At 41.3% G+C, this 18562-nt stretch overlaps 1 protein-coding gene across 1 annotated transcript in view; it reads right to left on the reverse strand.

Moving 5' to 3' along the window:
- Positions 1 to 464: 464 nt before the first annotated feature.
- Positions 465 to 18562, reverse strand: part of LOC145408847 (fucose mutarotase-like) — a 315173-nt gene continuing 297075 nt past the window's right edge. Inside the window, exons 2-4 of the mRNA XM_080279488.1 lie at positions 9615 to 9760; positions 8449 to 8621; positions 465 to 1611 (exon numbers count right to left, since the gene is read on the reverse strand). Coding sequence (XP_080135614.1) covers positions 1563 to 1611; positions 8449 to 8621; positions 9615 to 9760 — 368 coding nt within the window. The 3' untranslated portion in view covers positions 465 to 1562. The remainder of the gene's footprint in view (positions 1612 to 8448; positions 8622 to 9614; positions 9761 to 18562) is intronic.

Consider the following 18562-nt stretch of genomic DNA (forward strand, 5'->3'; position numbering starts at 1 on the left):
TAAGGATTACATGGAAAGTACCTCAAACTGCTGGAAAAGTTTCCCTTATATTGAGCCTTGGTTATGAAACTCGATTTAACAGAACATATGAGATAACAGAATGGGGATTGGCTGAATTAGTCCGTTAAATTTGGCTCGTATTGTATGTTTATTGTATTTCCTTTGATTTAGTAGTTTCTGTCTATTGCCAGATGCCTTAATCCCGCAAGGGGTGGCCATAAACAAATCGCCATGTCGCCCTGTCCCCCGCCATTTCACTGCCCTGCTCCCAGCCCACACACACCCCTCACTCATATACCTCTCCACTCCATCCCTCCATCTCAAGCATGCTAACTACTGTAGTTTGCTATAGCAGCACACAAGTAGTTATGTCTGGCACAGCTGTGGCAAGAGATAATTTATGGAGTTTTGTTACATAGTATAATTAGTTCAGGGTAATTAAGCACCTGTTTCCAAGATCCATTTTATTAAGCAGTCATATAATCTTGTTATGTAGAGCCAGAAAGAAGTGCTGTAGTGAAAACAGCTAATAGCTGTTGAACAACCAAAAGGTTATTTAAACACATGATACTCAAGAGCAGATACCATTATTATGTGGCAGATGATTTTAGGCTACTCTAAACTTTATCTGAAATTTATTTGTGAAGCCACAGCAGTCAGTAGTAGCTATATTTCATAAGCACAGTTTTAAAACTTGAACTGTGTTTCATTGTACACATTATTTCCTTGATTATTGGTTTATTAGTAAGGTGATTAAAAAAAAAAAAAGTTGGCTTTTGCCTGATTTTTTTGCCTGATTTTTTTTTTTTTTTCTTTTGCAGGAGTAAATGTTTTGAAAGTGAGGTGATGCAGCAAGTGGACACCTATGAAAAATTAGAAAATACAGTAATAGACAGATTATGTGTAATGTGTGGACACTGAAAATGTTATAAGTAATGAAACCTTAATGTACTAGTCTTGACACTTGAGAAACCTTATACTGTAGATGTTCATAGTCAGACATTATGCACAGTTTTACTGGACATATAATTAACTGTGGACTGCAGCTTTTCTTGCATGTGTGGCTGAAGACTGTGTTGACTATCTGCTTACTAAGTGAAACTGTTCTTCCGAACATCTTCGGACTAAGTTTTCTTATATCTGTGTGTGTAGTGAAATAGTGTGTGATAACTAAAAGAAACTGCTTTCTCCGCATGTCAAGTCTTGAGGAAGGGACTCACGTCGGGAAATCGGATAACAGCATGGTAAGGTAAGTACACAATTACTGTATAAATTTTAGTTTTTTATGGGAAGGTTTTTCATATTTATATTTCATATTCATTGTTTTACTTGGTTGGGCAGCTCATTTACAGAAATTTGTCCTTTAGTTAGGTGTGTGTATTATTTTGAAGATACTGTATTATGGTTTTAATTGCTCAGTTGTTCAGTGTTACTCATAGCTTAGACAAAAAAAAAAAAAAAATTGTTTTTTCACATAGATCACTGTTGCTTAAAAAATATTAGCTGCATTGTTGAATTGGCTTCTAGTCATGTAATGGACCTGTCACCTTCCTTTAAACTTGTTAGCACACACCCCTTTTCAGGATGATGTTGCTGTAGGGAAGTGTCTCTCTGAAAGATAAAAGGAAGATTAATTGTCAAATGTACCACACTTTTTTTTTTTTTTTTTTTTTTAAGATAGTACTGGTATTTGATAGATATTGATACTGTCTATCAATCTACAGTGGACTCTTCTAAATTGCGGTCTTATGAGACTGGGCACACAGCAATTTGAGGATTCCGCGATTTAGAAATAAATAATATTATGGGGAAAATTACTTGTGGGTATATCATCTCAGAAAATTTGCCTCCTTTATCCCCAAACCTACAGCAAACTGGTCCCTAGTGAACACTAACAACCTTTATGCTTTATGTGGGAAGGAAACATGTTGATTGGCTTAAAGTAGGTGCTGTGCATGAATATGGTTGGTTTAGTACCAAAATTGCTATGCTTGACTAAGATTGGTTTACGCACGGCTAGATGCGCGGACTTGAGGTAATGGTGCATCATTTTTGATGGCTGCATCCGCAAATTTCATGTAATTTCTGTGATTTACTGAAGTTACAGACTAACTTGCATGATGTTGCCGCATATTATGAATCTGCTACTGTTTTTAGAATCACGTGATTTAGGAGATTCCTCTGTATGAATTGTATCATTCATGTTGTATCGTTATAAAGGCTCCAGCATGCTTGCATGCCTCGACCTTGGTCACCGAGTGGCAGCTCTTCATGGCACATGATCTCTGGCAGCCTCCCTACTCAGTCCCGTATTTCTGAGGTCACACACTTCGACCTTGTCCCAGGTCTATTCTGGTCTCCCTCACACAGCCCTACCCTCGACATTCACACCCCTTACCTACTGCACCCAATTGTCATCATCCAGCCTTTCAGCATATGCAAACCATCTCAGTCTACCCCTCCTCATTACAACACCAGTTCCGGTACATTTAAGTCCCATCCTTCCTTTCAACTCTTCAATTGCAATCCTAGTTTCCCCAAGCCTCACAGTCATGGACGCACTAAACATCTTTCTGGTCATTGTCAATTCTGTACGTTTGAGCCTATGAATATTCTCTTCTGTTCCTGCCCAGGTTTCACTGCCATACAGCATTACTCCTGTAACACATGCCACATACTTTACAAGGATTTTTTTTTTTTTTTTTTTTTACTTGGGGGTGTTGTAATTGTTATAAATCTGCAGTACCAGTATGATGGAACCCTAATGCAGTAGCAGTTTTTTACCTACTGGTATTGGGACAGGTCCACGCTTATAAAAAAAGCTAGACTGAAAATGATTTTTTAAAAAGTGAGTGAAAATAATATAAATTTACCAGTATTAAAGATTCAGAGAGGACTGGGGATGCTAATTAATGGTGAAGAGTAGAGTATGTCAAAGCTAATACAGTATACTGATATGCAGATAAGGCTGTGTAGCTTGCTGATGGTGAACAGGATCTTTGCAGAGTGGTTCAGAATTTTGAAAGTAAATGAAGATATGAGTAAGGTGATGGTTGTTGAAAGGAGGTGACTGAGTTTGATGTGGTGGTAAATGAAGAGAATTGAACTGATGAATGAGTTTGATACAGTAATAGAAAAGAGAGGTAAATGTACAACGGAAATGGAGAATTGAATGGCTCAGAGGACAAAGGACAATTTTGAGTTTGGATGATTTAAAAGGATTGCAGGAACATAGGTTAGTGGCAGCATTATCATGGATGTGAAACTTGTATGACATGAGTGTAACTGTTTAGTCAGGAGGAACAGCAGTGGAAACAAGACTGCTAAGGTATGCATGTGAAATTTGTAAGTGGTATAGGGGGCTTCATAGTACCTCTTCCTTTGTGAAATCAGGAATTGTATATATTAGACATTAATATCTCTTGCATGCTGTTATATCTAATAGTTATTAGTGTAGCCCAATTTTGTTGATAGGGGGAAAAGGGGAGGAGTTGAGGGCTTGTACAAAAATCTTCAGATGCTCATTTTATTAGTAGTGAGTTCGGTGAGGAGATAATTTGAGCATCATTAAAATTAATAGCTTACACACCAGTGGATTCTGTTTGTCTGTCTGTCTGTCTGTCTCTCTCTCTCTCTCATCATTAGTAGTCGTGAATTCAAGGGAGAGTTATCCAGATCTTTTCCCTGTTATACATTTGTAATTAGATTGGCAATAAATATGATTGTAATTTTATGATAGGTCAGAAAACGGTGTTGAGTAAATGTCTTGAACAGCATGTCTTGCAGTATCTATTTCGTCAGTTAATAATATTGAGTCTTAACATGTGTATGCATACAGGTACTAATGATTGACTTTTATTAATGATTATTCAGATAATACTAAACCAAAAATTGATTCCACCCTCCAAAAAAAAATTATAAATATACCAGTAGATATATACTGTGTGTATATTACCAGTATTATATTGTCCAGGTGCTTGAGGGTGCGAAAGTGGATGTATGTGGAATAACTGAAACAAAATGGAGAGGAGAAAGTGTGAGAGAATGGGAGTATGGATGGGGTATATGTGCAGGAGTAGGTGAGAATGAGAGGGCAAAGGAAGGAGTATGTATAGTTGTGAGTAAAAGATGGAAGAAGAGCATAAGACAGTATGGATCAGTTGGGTCAAGGATTGTGTGGGTAAAGTTGAAAGTTGGAATACAAATGTGGGTGATTGTGTGTGTGTATGCGCCAATGCAAGATCGTGCTAGAAGAGTGAGAGAAGAGTTCTGGACAAATGTGGAAGTGTGCATGGAAAAGTTTGGAAGGAATGAGAGAGTGTTTTTTATTGGTGATATGAATGGTAAAGTTGGGAATGTGAAGGTGGATGGAATAGTTGGTGAGTGGGGTGTGCCTGCTGAGATAGATGAGAATGGGAGTGCGTTAGTGGACATTTGTGCTGGGAGGGGGTTGGTGATAGCCAATACCCTCTTCAGGCATAAAATGATCCACAGGTATACATGGCGAGTGATGAGAAGGGTGGGTGGTGAACTGAATGAAAGGAAGGCAATGATTGATTATGTGTGTGTGGATGAAAGGATGCGAAGATGTGTAAAGGATGCAAGAGTGTATAGAGGTTGGGGGAGTGGACTTTCTGACCACTACTTGGTGGTGGCCAGAATTAGAATGCAAGTAAGATGGAGGAATAGAAGAAGGGAAAGACGAGAGGAAGGAGTAGTTGCAAGGAGAGTGGAAAGGTTACAAGAGGATGAGAAAAAGGCAGAGTATAAGAGAGAAGTGGAGGAACGATTGGGCAAATATGAATTGGAGCAGATGGGAGACGTGGAAGGTGTGTGTAAGATATTTACAGAAGAAATATGTGCAGCATGTGATGTGGTGTGTGGAAGGAAGAGAAGACGGAGGGGGGTGCAAGGAACAGCGTGGTGGACTGAAGAGGTGAAACAGGCTGTGGCACAAAAGAAGAAAGCATACAATGAATGGATGAGAAATAGGGGCGTGGAAGAAGTTGAGAGGCGGAAGAGAGAATTATATGTGGAAAGAAAGAGAGAGGTGAAAAGATTAGTAAGAGAGAGTAAGAAGAGAGTGGTTGAGGAATTTGGAAGGAATTTGAGTGTAAAGTGGAGGGACTGTAAGAAAATGTTCTGGAGAGAAGTGAAAAGAGTAAGACAGGGAGGAAGTGAAGTTAGCAGGGGAGTGAAAGATAAAAATGGTAGGTTACTAGTGGAGAAGGGAGAAAAAGTGAGCAGATGGAGAGAACACTTTAAGGAATTGTTGAACGTAGAGGATGGAAGTAATGCGAGTATAAGTGGCTGGGGAATGGCTGGGAGAAGGAGGGAGGTGAGAAGACAGGAAGAAATCAGTAGGATAGAAGTTGTGGAAGCAATGAAGAAAGTTAAATCGGGGAAAGCCCCAGGAATTGATGGAGTGTGTGGTGAAATGCTGAAGCATGGGGGAGAGATAGTAGTAGAATGGATGTGGAAGATGTGCAGATTGGCCTTGGAGGAAGGTAGAGTCCCGGAGGATTGGAAGTCAGGTATAATTATTCCCTTGTACAAAGGAAAAGGGGAAAAAGAAGTGTGTGGTAATCATAGGGGCATTTGTCTTCTTAGTATAATAGGAAAAGTGTATGGTAGGATACTTATAGACAGAGTTAGAGAAAGAACAGAGAAATTAGTTGGAGAAGAACAGGGAGGCTTTAGGAAGGGAAGAGGTTGTGTAGATCAGATATTCATTCTTAGATCTTTAGTGGAAAAGTTTCTAGAGAAGGGAAAGAAGTTGTATGCGGCTTTCATGGATTTGGAGAAAGCATATGACAGGGTGGATAGACAAGGATTGTGGAAAGTGCTAAGAATATATGGAATAGATGGGAAGTTGTTGAATGCTGTGAAGAGTATGTACAATGGTGCGAAGGCTGCAGTGCGTGTGGATGGTGAACTAAGTGAATTTTTCTCTTTGAAAGTTGGTTTGAAACAGGGATGTGTCTTGTCTCCATGGTTGTTCAATCTGTTCATGGATGGGGTAATAAAAGAGGTACAAGGTAGGGTAGTGGATGTTGGAGTGGCCCTGGTGAGAGAGGATAGTGTTTGGAAACTCCCTGTACTGTTGTTTGCAGATGATACTGTGTTGTTGAGTGAAGACGAAGGGGAGCTGCAAGGCTTGGTGGATGAGTTTGAGAGAGTGTGTAAGAAACGGAACCTAAAGGTGAATGTAGGGAAGAGTAAAGTGATGGTCTTTGAGAGAGGTGAAGATAGTGAATGTACAGCGAGGTTGGATGGTGAGGAATTGGAAAATGTGAGTACGTTTAAGTATTTGGGTAGTGTGATGAGTAAGGATGGAGGTTTGGAGGATGAAGTGCTTGAAAGGGTACAGCAGGGAAGAAAGGTTGCTGGTTCTTTGAAAGCAGTGATAAGAAACAGGGAAGTGAGCATGGAAGTGAAAAAGTTACTACATGACAGTATTGTGATACCAACTCTAACGTACGGAAGTGAAGCTTGGACATTGTTGGAAGGACACAAGGCAAGAGTGAGAGCAGTGGAAATGAGTTATTTAAGAGGAGCCTGTGGAGTCACATGGAGAGACAGGCTGACGAATGAGGATGTAAAGGAGCGTTGTGGTGTGGATGTGGATGTGATAGGAAGCGTTATGAGGAACACACTGAGGTGGTTTGGCCATGTGGAGAGGATGGAGGGTGAAAGACTAACGAAGAGCGTGTATGTGAGTGAGGTGGAGGGGTGAAGAGGGAGGGGGAGGCCGAGGATGAGATGGAGGGATGGGGTGGAGAGGTATATGAGAGAGGGGGGTGTGAGTTGGGAGCAGGGCAGTGAAATGGCGGGGGACAGGGTGACTTGGAGGCGATTTGTTTGTGGCCACCCCAAACGTGATTGAGGCGTCTGGCAATAGATAGATAGATAGATAGATATATATATACATACACGCACACACACACACACACACACACAGTATATACTGGTATATATATTGTTATATTTGGGTTTGGCCATCGTTTGGTGGGGTAGGGTGTTATTTCTAACCCCATTGCTATGCCGGAGTATTGTATCTAGGGGTAGCCTATCATATATCGGGGTCCGCATGTACAAGTATACCCCGGTTTAACGATTCAGTTGGTTAGGTAATAACCCATCGTTAGGCGGGGTATTGTATATTGGGGTAGATTTAACATGTAAAGTAATGGGATGCATTTTTCAGCCTTGGGTTTCCCCCCCCCATCCAAGTCCAAAACCCACCTACATGAGCCCCCAAACAAGTTCAAAGCCAATCTAAATGGCCTAACAGCTGTAAAAGAAGCTAACCTAAGCCTAACACTTGCAAATAACTCACAAAAACCAACAAATAAAATCTGAAATCATCAAATATATGTCTGAAAAAATCAAGCTTAGTAAACTGTACCCTAGAATGATAATGTTCACTCCACCTATGGCTAAAACACATTAATCTAAGTCTAAAGACAGTTTATAAATCATCCTAAACACACAGTTTTAGATAATCAAAATTGGTTTTAAAAAAATCAAAACTCATCATGAAACCGGGGTTTGGCCATCGTTAGGAGGGGTATGGTGGTATTTCTACCCCCATCATTAAGCTGGGGTATTGCATCTAAGGGTACCGGTATTGTATATATATATATATATATATATATATATATATATATATATATATATATATATATATGTCTATCTATCTATCTATTGCCAGATGTCTATCTATCTATCTATTGCCAGACGCCTCAATCCTGTTTGGGGTGGCCACAAACAAATCGCCTCCACGTCGTCCTGTCCCCCGCCATTTCACTGCCCTGCTCCCAACTTACACCCCCCTCTCTCATACTGTATACCTCTCCACCCCATCCCTCCATCTCATCCTCGGCCTCCCCCTCCCTCTTCCCCCCTCCATCTCAGTCTTTCACCCTCCATCCTTTCCACATGGCCAAACATATACATGTATGTATATGTATATATACTGTATACAGTATATATACATGTAAATGTATAACATGAAAATACGGAAGTCAGAACTGTAAAATTCTAGGTGAAAAACTTGTTGATATCAAGAAATTTATTATACTGTACCCTATAAGAATTATGAATGTGAATTTATTTACACTTCATCTTTGGCCATCCCTTACAGTGTCCACAGTAGAATCTCCAAATCACTGTACACACAAGTGTGTAGTTACCTGTGAGTTGTGAACCACAGGTGTATGCTGTACTCTGTTCTAGTCAAATTATCTGTTGGCCTAGAATAACATCCTCTCAGCCACTGTTTGAGACTCATGGAAGATCGGCAGGAAATTGACAAATGAATATGAACTTTATCAGTAGGAGGACAGTTACTTCAGCCAGTTAGAGGCATTTGTTAGGAGAAGACAAAGTGATGTGCAGATTGTAATAGCTAGTATTGTTTATAAATACTGTAAAATTAATATTTACCCTGTGTGGATGATGGCATAAGCCTTTTTGGCTCGATCGTAGAACTCGAAGCGCTCCAGGTATTCAACAGATACTGTCTTGTCGCAGTTTTCATTCCAGATGCGCTGGAAATCCCTCCAGTGATCCACTGACACCCTGAAGGCATCACCATCAGTACGTGTCATCAATGCAACCTGTTGGAGGGGTGCATTGTTAATGAGTGGGTGTGGGTTCAACAGTGAGTCAGATGAAGAGACTGGGATGAGGTGTGAGTTCGCTGTAGTGGAGGAATGGGGGATGTTGTTTCAGTGACCCTAAACTTATCAGGTCGTGAGCCAGATGAATTGCAGAAAACCTCATACATCAGCCAGACACTTCCAGATACTTTCTATTGAAGTTTTAGTGATCCCTTTGTTATGCACGTAATTGGTACTAAACTTGGTGTGTGATAATGAATTCATGTACATTCTGCATACTAACATCCCTGCACTTTTTGTGGTCCTATCTGTTTACAAGTTGTGCACTGAACTGAGTTATTCCTAACTCCCTTTTTACATAGAGCACAAGGCCACATACCTTGTTCCATGACACCTACTGACCATGACCTTCATTTTACCAATAGCTACTGACTTTCATTCCTAGTGCTTACATGTCATCCCTTCACTTCTTGAACTTCTGCCTAGTCTCCTCCATACTTCAGCATCTTCAGCTTCTAGCTCCCGTGACAGCCCACTTCATAACTCTTGACAGTGCTTCAGTTGCCAGGCTGAGTGTTCTCAGCACTGAATTTGTATACTCTCTGACAATGATAATTCCCAGTTTTACAAATACAGCTTTTAATATGTCGGAACACATTGCGTTCTGTACTCATAGAGGTACCGGTATGCAGTGGGGATTCTTGTGATTTTTACCAGGTACTAGTGCACTGTTGTACTGTATCAGCATTTACTGGGTAGGGTATTCATGTTAGTGCCTGTGGAATATTTATGTGAACACAAAACAGTACATACCGGTAGCTACTAGCCACTCTTTTAAGTATGTGCAAGGTATTCATGTAAACATGCACAGATTATTCATTTAAGCAAATACTGTACCAGTTGTTTATCTAAATGCATGCAGGGTTACAGGGTGTTCATGTTAGCATGCATGCATTCATGTATGTAATGGATATTCATGTAGGTGCATACCTGGTGGTCACTGTAGGTGTCAAGGGGCATGAGAGCGAGAACGGCCTCCAGTAGTGTCCCCATGCTCATCCCATCAGCCCGGTACTCCTTGGGTCCCCCAGGTGCTGAGCAGATGCTGTGGGTTGGGAAGTTGATGTCTGCCAAAACTGGGGGACAGGAAAGGCAAGATGTTTTAAAATACAGTACTGTACATTAATTCTGAGGGTGGCGTCTGCAAGAGGATTACTGTAGGTGCCTACACTAACATATGAGTGTAAGACAAGAAAATGTGTCAGAAGTTAAAGAGCAGTGGAGACGGGATTCTTGAGAAATATGTGTTGAGTGCAGAGAATGAATTGGATAAGAAATTGATTTGTGAAAGATATGGAGTAAGGAAGTTCATCAACAACAGTTGAGTGGAAGAGATATAGGTAGATTGTGTGGCCATATGGAGAGAATGGATGTAAACTGAATGGTGAAAAGGGTAGGCCTATATGTGAGTAGGTGGATGGTGTGGTCATGTGGAGAGAATGGATGTAAATAGAATGGTGAAAAAGGTATATGTGAGTGAGTTGTAGGTGGGAGAAGGCGTGAAAGTTAAAGAAGGTACAGAAATTAGATATGGTTAATGAGTTTGAGAGAGGTATGGAAGCTAATGTGGGTAGGAAATTGACAAGAGGTTCAGGTGGCGGGATGAAATTTGTACGGAGTGTATGACGAGCTTTTTGCACCCGCATTTTAACGACCGTCATTTGATTGACTTATGGGTAAATATGAAGCTTCAGGTGGAGCCAGGATTCCATTGGCTTGATTGGCAAATGAATGGGTATGTGTCCCATTTCATAGGTCATGCTATTGATTAGTTGTCCCACTAATGTGTTCTTTCATTTTCTTTGCACTCTGCACCCTACTTCACCTGCAAGTGGGAAAAATAGGTGAGATGATGATTAAAATGAGAATTTACGTTAAGTACTCAGTGGTGTGGAGGAAAACAATTCATGAGTTTCCGTGTAGAATAGTACATCCAAAACTGGAAGTTAATCAGTTAGGTTCGAAATAATGTACAAGTCAGCCTTAGTACACTCGGTTTCGGTGGTTGTGAAAGAAAGTGTTAAGAATAGGGATAACTAATATTTTAAAAATAACTGACAAGGTGCTTTTGGGGGTTGTAAAACTCTGTCATTTTGAGTATAGGCCTACTGTATGTACTATAGCTTGGAATATGTTGTTATATCATACAGGCCTGTTTTAAAACTCATTATTGTAACAGTAAAAAACGTTAGACAGTATCAGTCGCTGAAACATCGAAAAATGTATTTCTTTAGACTTTTGGTATTGATATTTACAGTTGAATGTGTAAAAGGGGGTTATCGTTCGCAGAACACAGGCTGAAGGTCAAGAACACATGCGGACATTAAAGTGTGTGTGTGTGTGTCGTGGTCATAAATACCTGGTAAGAATATTTGATAAATGTTTGTGGATTAGACTGATGTGCAATTTGCAGATAAAAGTAAGTCATAAGAAGTGATTGTAAGGATAAATTATGTAAAGGGGGGGAGGATAACGCAAATTAGGATTGTGAAAGTTGGTATTCCAACATCCTAGACTGAACCAGTCGCTCTTTTACTCATCTGTGTTTGTTACATTGAGGCTATTATATAACCAGGAAGAGTATTTATTGTATATTGACCGGTGTGTTGGTTTAGTTTCGTTGTTGGATGGAAGTGTCATACGCTTTAGCTTCTGTATTGAGTTTGACCTGGGTTTCTCATGATCTGTCCCTATTAATATTAGTACTGTAGCCTTAGATCTGTCTTTTGTAACGGCAACTATACTTTTTTTTTTTTTTTTTTTTAACTCTAGCAATGCCTAAATTTGCCATCTCACCTTAAATACTGATTACAGTACAGTGCTAGAATATAATGCATGTCATAAGTATTATGGAAAGTGTAGAGCCGTAGCATTGTCTTGTTCTGCCAATGAGCTACGTGAAATAAGCAGCAAATGAATGAAAATGTAGGCCAGGTTAATGGGTATTAACTTTTTTTTTTCTTTTACGACAGTAACAGGAATGAAATAACGTACTAAAAGGGTTGAACAAGATCCTAGAATTCCATTTAATAGTAAATATACATTGTTGATTCAGCGTTAGACAAAAAAAAAAAAAAAAAAAGTCAAGGCCGGTGGCAGAACAATGGAAACGGATGAAAGTTTTTATTTTGGTGAGAAAAGAATGTCTCACGGTGGAAGAACAGCGGGAAAAGGAAGTAAAATTATGTAATCTGGTTGTTGTTGGATTAGATGACGAGGAGAATTTTGAATAAGGACAAGGGGTGCGTGTAATGTCACCTTATTTGTATGGAGCACAGATTGAAGGGCATGTTGTTTCTTTTTTTGTTGTCGCAGCATCAGGTTCATTTCGCTTACTGTAAACCCAGTGAACCGCGGGAAATCGGCCACTTCGACTAGTGGCTCCCATAATTATGTCTTTCGTTGAGGTTATGTTTGACGACTGTGTCGTGATACTCTGATGCATGTAATGTGTTGTGATGTGGGGGGTTGGCTTGCAATGTTGGAGAAGAGTATCAAGGGCTTAAAATTAAAATAAAGGGTCAGTGAAGAGGAACAACTCGAAAGCAAAGTAAGATTATGTAAGCTGTTTGATAACTGTGATGACGGACTCGTGGTATGGGGAGTCGGAGATGATGTCAGGGCATTGGCAGGCGGTTATGGCAAAGGAAGGAAGGCGGCTTTATGACTGAAGGGTGTAGCGTTGGGTATCTGGGTTTTGCCGTCCAGCTGACGTCAATTTGCTCTCCGGGATGTTCATTGGGCGTCCAGACAAAATGTAAACACGATTTGCGGTTTTCTGGCGTGCGCTGGAAAAGCTGAGCAGGTGATTGGCCAGCGGGCGGGTGACGTCACGCGAAAAGGTAAACAATGACATATACTCACTGCTGCATGCCTTAAAAAGGAAGGTGTTGGGGCTTTCCTTAATGTTATTCAGGTTTGTATCGGTGACTAAGTAACGAACGGAAGGGAGAAGGAAGACAGGAGGGAAAGGATGCATGGAATGAGAAAGGGATTCCAATTATGAAAACACTTCGAAAGTAGAAGAGTTAAGACGGAAGGTAAAGATTTTAAAGATATGCTTGGGTCATTTTTGCATTTTAGTTTACGTTCGTTTCTCAGAGAGAGAGAGAGAGAGAATCAAGAGTAGAGTAGGATAATGTATTTTTGCACGAAATTTAAAACGTCAATCGTTCTTTGGGAATACCGTACTGCCGGAACTAGCAGGACACAGGAGACAATGGCGAGGGAAGAAAAATGAAAGAGATGTCAAAAATTATGGAAACTGGGAAATACGGTAAAACGGAATGGAGGCAGGGAACATTGAGAGAGAGAGAGTGTGAGAACAGGTGGAAAGAGTGGATGAGAGGACTGGTAGCCTAAATGTGAAGAGCAAAATATCATAAGTATACTGTATGCTTGTAATGTGAGAGAGAGAGAGAGAGAGAGAGAGAGAGAACAAGTGGAAAGCGTGGATGAGAGGATTGGTAAATATGAAGAGCAAACATCATAAGTATACTGTATGCTTGAGAGAGAGGTAGTAGGTGGGGTATGTATGCTGCTTAAGTTGACATGAGGAAGCAAAATTTCTGGGGGAATTCCCTTTCACATTCCTCTCTCGCCCTCTCTCCCTCACCCGTCTCTCTCTCTCTCTCTCTCTCTCTCTCTCTCTCTCTCTCTCTCTCTCTCTCTCTCTCTCTCATCAAAATAGCCTTAGCCTTTATTCCTGCAATCTCCAGGCATTTTTTTCAACTTTTTTTTTTTTATTGAATGGTTAAATAGCCATCATTAACTCAGCTAAGTTAAGATGAACTTCTGGAGTGGATAAAATCGTCTGGTAGTAGGGAGAGTAATGTATGCGTCCCTGGACTGAAGGGGTTAAATTTAGTATCGTAGGTGATAATGGTTTGCAAATGAGATAATTAAAAAGAGTTATTACCATTTATTGCCATACAGAGGTGATGAGAGAGAGAGAGAGCGTAGAGGTCATATAGGGCAAGAGGGGGAAAGAAAGGGGGTGGGGAGGAGTGACTCAGGTTAGGTCATGAAGGGGGGGGGTTACGCAAGAAAACAGACAGGTCACTTCCTTATCCTCCCACACCTGTGTATTCGTGTGTGTTGAGGGGGTGAGGGGGGTGGCCTGGAATGAGTAATGTAGAAGGAAATCTGTGTTGGGGATTTTACCTGAAGAAAAAAAAAAGTTTGATGACAGGTAACCCACGCGTCCATGCACAGGTGCGTAAAATAATCACTTATATATACTTTCCCCTTCCCCCTGCCATTTCTAGTTATATACACTTTTTCCCTACACATAGATGAAGCTTGCCTTACTCGTTTCATGGTAGTTGTATTTGACAACCTTCTTATTCCATGGTACTTACAGTGACCCGTCTGTACTCTCTCCTTCTACTTATGTATGCGTCTGATTCTATTTAATACATCCCTTATGGCTAGATTTTACTTACTCCCCTCCAACTTTGTACATAATCCTGCTCATCGTATTATTTAATTTATCTAATCCTCATTAAGATACTTCATCCTACGGTACTCATAAATTTTGCTTACTCTCCAGCATTCACTTCATCGTGTCCATAAATTTTATCTAATCCTTATAAATCTTCAATACTCCCAGCCTGCTCATAAAATAGATCCAGTCTTCTTGAACACACTCCAGCCGTAGTAACTTTAACAAATTCTTTTAAACACTCACTCACCCTGCTCGTAAAATGTATCTAATCTCATCCAACACTCACAAGTCCTTCTCTTAAATTTACCTAACCCTCTCTCAAAACCCACTCCATCCAGTTAATAAAATTTACACAGCTCGTTTCAGCACACAGCACCCTTCTCAAATAATCTGCCTACTCGTTTGACCTTCAGCATCCATTCCATCCTGCTCATGATTTTTATATTACTCTTCTACAAGCACTTAATCCTATTCATAAATTTTACCTTACTCTTCAACAAGTACTCCATCCAACTCATAAATTTTACCTAATACAGTTCAACACTCATTCCACCCAACTGATAAATTTTTACCTAATACTCCTCAGCACACTCCATCCTACTCATACATTTTTACCAAATACTTCTCAACACATTCTCCATTCCACTCACGCACCCCATAAACCCAACACTCACTTAGGGATGAGTATACAGGTCCACTACACCCACCTGTCGACCCTTTTCCACCTGCCCACCCACTTGTCGACGCTTTACCACCTGCCCACCTACCTGTCGACCTTTTTCCACCTGCCCACCCACCTGTCGACTCTTTTCCACCTTCCCACCCACCTGTCGACGCTTTTCCACCTGTCGACCATTTCCACCTGCCCCATGTACACCCATAACCCACTTTGCTCATCAGAAGTAATCCCTTGCAGGCCGTCTAGTTTGTCACCAGGATTAACGCCAAATACGCAGCGGGTCGGGGATTAGTGTCCATCTAACGGGTGTTGGGTGATGGCTAACCGACCAGAGCGGCTTTTTGTTGACTTTATTTTTAGACTGCGGGGTTTGTTTGTGCAAAACATTTTTTAGACGCGTCGTGTTATTTTTTCCCGCCCGTAAAATTGTTAGGCGTGGGACAAGAATTAGATGGCCACGCTAAATGGCTGCAGACACGTGCATATTGCGGATTAATTGTGCAGAAATTTTATATATGCTAGCCTTATATTTGGTTAAATACTTAATCATGGAACGCATGTTTCTTTTTTTTTTTTCTTTTTTCTTTTTTTTACGAAAAAAAGACTTTTTTTAATTGCTGTATTTTTTTTTTCCTTTTTACAGAAATAGTTGTCATAAGAGTGTACAATAAATGTCTTCTGATGCGTGTTCATAAGTTGATTTGTCCGCTTGTGTGTTTGCTGTATGACGGTGCGTTGTGTGTTACGTCATAAAGGTGCATTTGTGTTCCAGTAATAGCATGTGTTATATGAAAGTGTTACATTGTGTTATTGCTTCAGAAAAGGTTGTATTTGTATCATCACACGTAGTTGTGCTGTTTTGTTACGTTACATAAGGGTGCGTTGTTTTTTTACTACCGTACGTTATATTACGGTGTAGTGGTATGATGGTGCATTGTGTTACGTTGTCTTGTTACCTAATGGTGTGCTACGTTGAGTTCTGAAAATTGACTGTTTTATCTGATGAGTGAGGTGCTTTGTACTGTATTGCGTCATGAGGGTTGTGTTGTATTGTTATAACCTGTTAGAGAGGGATGGAGAGATACCGGTAAATGAGATAGGGGTGTGTAGAGTTCGGGAGTGGAGAGCTTAATGGTAGATGAAAAGGTGACATGGAGGCGATTTGTTTGTGGCAACCCCTTGCTTTTGGGATTTAAAGGTCTGACTGTAGAGATAGATAGGTACTGGTAGGTAGGTAGGTAGGTAGATATAGGTGGATGGATATAGATAGATAAATAGTGGGGTGCGGTGTGTTATGTTGCATCATGAAGGGTGCATTGCATTGCCGGTATTCTTCCACACCCCTTGCAACGGTACGGCACACGCCTCAGTACTCTCACACACCCACGCATTTCCTGTGGCGGGCCTTAACATGCACCCACGCCCATGCGCACCCACACCTTGCCCCACACCCTCATTACACCCTCTGTCTTCTCTGATCTTCACACATCCATTTAACTGTTAGCATGCCTCTCCACCCACCCACTTACCCACCTCTCCACAACATTAACACCTCCACACCCTCAACGCACCCACCCTCCACTCCCTCGTCCCACACCCTGCCCCCTCCCTCTGCTTCCTTGTACTCATCCGTATTCACCTCCCTCCCTCCCACCGCTCACTCAAGGAGCCTTACAACACCGAAGCATAGTCCTACATCATCCTTACTCTCGTATTTGTCCTCTTTATGCATGTTTACATTTCCCCTTACGCCTTTCCGTCAGTCAATTTACACTTTCTTCAGTCCATTTATACCCTTACTCATATGGTTACGTTCTCAGCTCCCACCTACACCCCACGCACCTACCTACATCCTTACTCGCCCACTTATACATTCTCACTCCACGATCTACCTCCTCACTTACTCTATAGTCCCTCTCACAATATCTCACTTCCTACATCACCTACCTTAACCTCCCACTTATCTGTCCCTCCTTACGCCCTACCTAACCTCACACTCCACCTAACTCACTCAAGGATCCATCACCACCTTCTTCACTCAGTCTGTCTCCACTTCCACTTTACCACCCTTCATTTTTTTCTTTTTAATGCATACGACTTGGAACACACTGTCGAATATTTGTTCACGAGGTCTATCCCCTGTCCCACTAAAGACACACCAACCAAGGGCTGGTCCCCTGCAGCCCCTTCATCTCACCCTGGCACTTGAGCCCGTATTCTCGTAGGTTAAGGAGGGACCCCAGCACCTCTTCCATAGCGATTTATTCTTGGATATGGCTAGTTAATATCCTTTTGTACGTTATTTATTCCCAGTATGGCGATATTGGAAAGATTCATACAACACAGAATTGGACAATAAGATGTAATAAATAAATCGCTTAGGAAGAAGTGTTAAGTAGCATCCTTGACTGACGAAAATACGGGCTGCGGACGCTTTTAACACCTATCGTCTTGTTTGTGATACGTTAGGGATATCATGTTCAGATCTGGTGCTATGGTGGTAGTGGGAGAATTTTCATAACGTGGCGATGGAGTACACATGAAACCTTAGTTAATATCCACGAACACTACCCTGAAACAACCAGGATCGAACCCGCCACCCAAGAGCCCCTCATTCGCCTCTGTATTTACTTGAAGACTTTACCTTCAAATTGTAAAGCCTGATCTTCTCCCTTGTCTCTTTTCTGCTCACTGGATGCAGGGATGCTGAAATGAGGTGTAGATGACAACAATGCATATTATCACCCGTACATGGATGATAATAGATATCTCAGTCCACGATGTTACATGCAGGTTTAGAGGCGAATGCATATTAGTTTTTGGCTGTACCTCTCCTCCTCCTGTAACATTCCTCCCACACACACCCACACCCTCTTATCACCTCCACCTACGCGATTCATCCCCTCCATATTCTATCATCCTCTCCACCCACACCACTCATCCTTTCCATGCGTCCACCCTCATCCCAGTCTCCCATTCATCATCATTCACGTCCATAACTGATAGCCTATCCACCTTACGTGTCTCTCGTAATACATTTCACTAAACCTTTCTATAGTACGTGCTTCTCACAGTAGTGCCTTTCCCTCCCACAGTGCACAGCGCGATCATACTGTTTACTTCATACCTATTTACCTGTCCTGAACACCTGCTCTGTGTTCTTTTACGTAAATTCTCACCGCTAACATTCCTTTCACCCATATGAGCCTTCCTAACTCTACTGGACCTTTGACAAGCACGTGAAGCAGATTCGAGGCTTCTGTCATCATAGGAATAGTTGTTTGAGAGCTTCCTTAATCTTTCTCTGTCAGTCCTTATATGGCACACTACAGACTCTTAATCTTATCAGCTTATCGGGGCATAGTTGGAGCCATAACGTCATCAACCGAGAAGTGAGGCTGACTTACGGGAATTACCTGTGTTATATATGAGATTACAGGTGAAAAAATCCGAAGCATCTGTGTTATGTCCCCAGGTAGTTTCTTAAGGAGGGGGAGATCATGATACACCTGTGTTCCAAAACATAAGGTATGGATAGTAATGCTCACGTTCTATGCCGTTGGGTGTGCTGAGAGAGAGAGAGAGGGAGGGAGGGAGGGAGGGAGGGAGACAGATAGTGACCATCTCTAATCCATCGGTACCAGAAATCTAGTACGGTTAGTTGCATATATTCATCTTCCTTCACTCTTTCAAGACGATGACGCCTCAATATTTCACGCCAACGATCAGCAGACGCCCTTTAAGACAATGCAC

This window comes from Coenobita brevimanus, chromosome 78 (assembly GCF_032717465.1).
Source record: "Coenobita brevimanus isolate Jiangsu-jjx chromosome 78, ASM3271746v2, whole genome shotgun sequence".
In the NCBI taxonomy this organism is placed as follows: domain Eukaryota; kingdom Metazoa; phylum Arthropoda; class Malacostraca; order Decapoda; family Coenobitidae; genus Coenobita; species Coenobita brevimanus.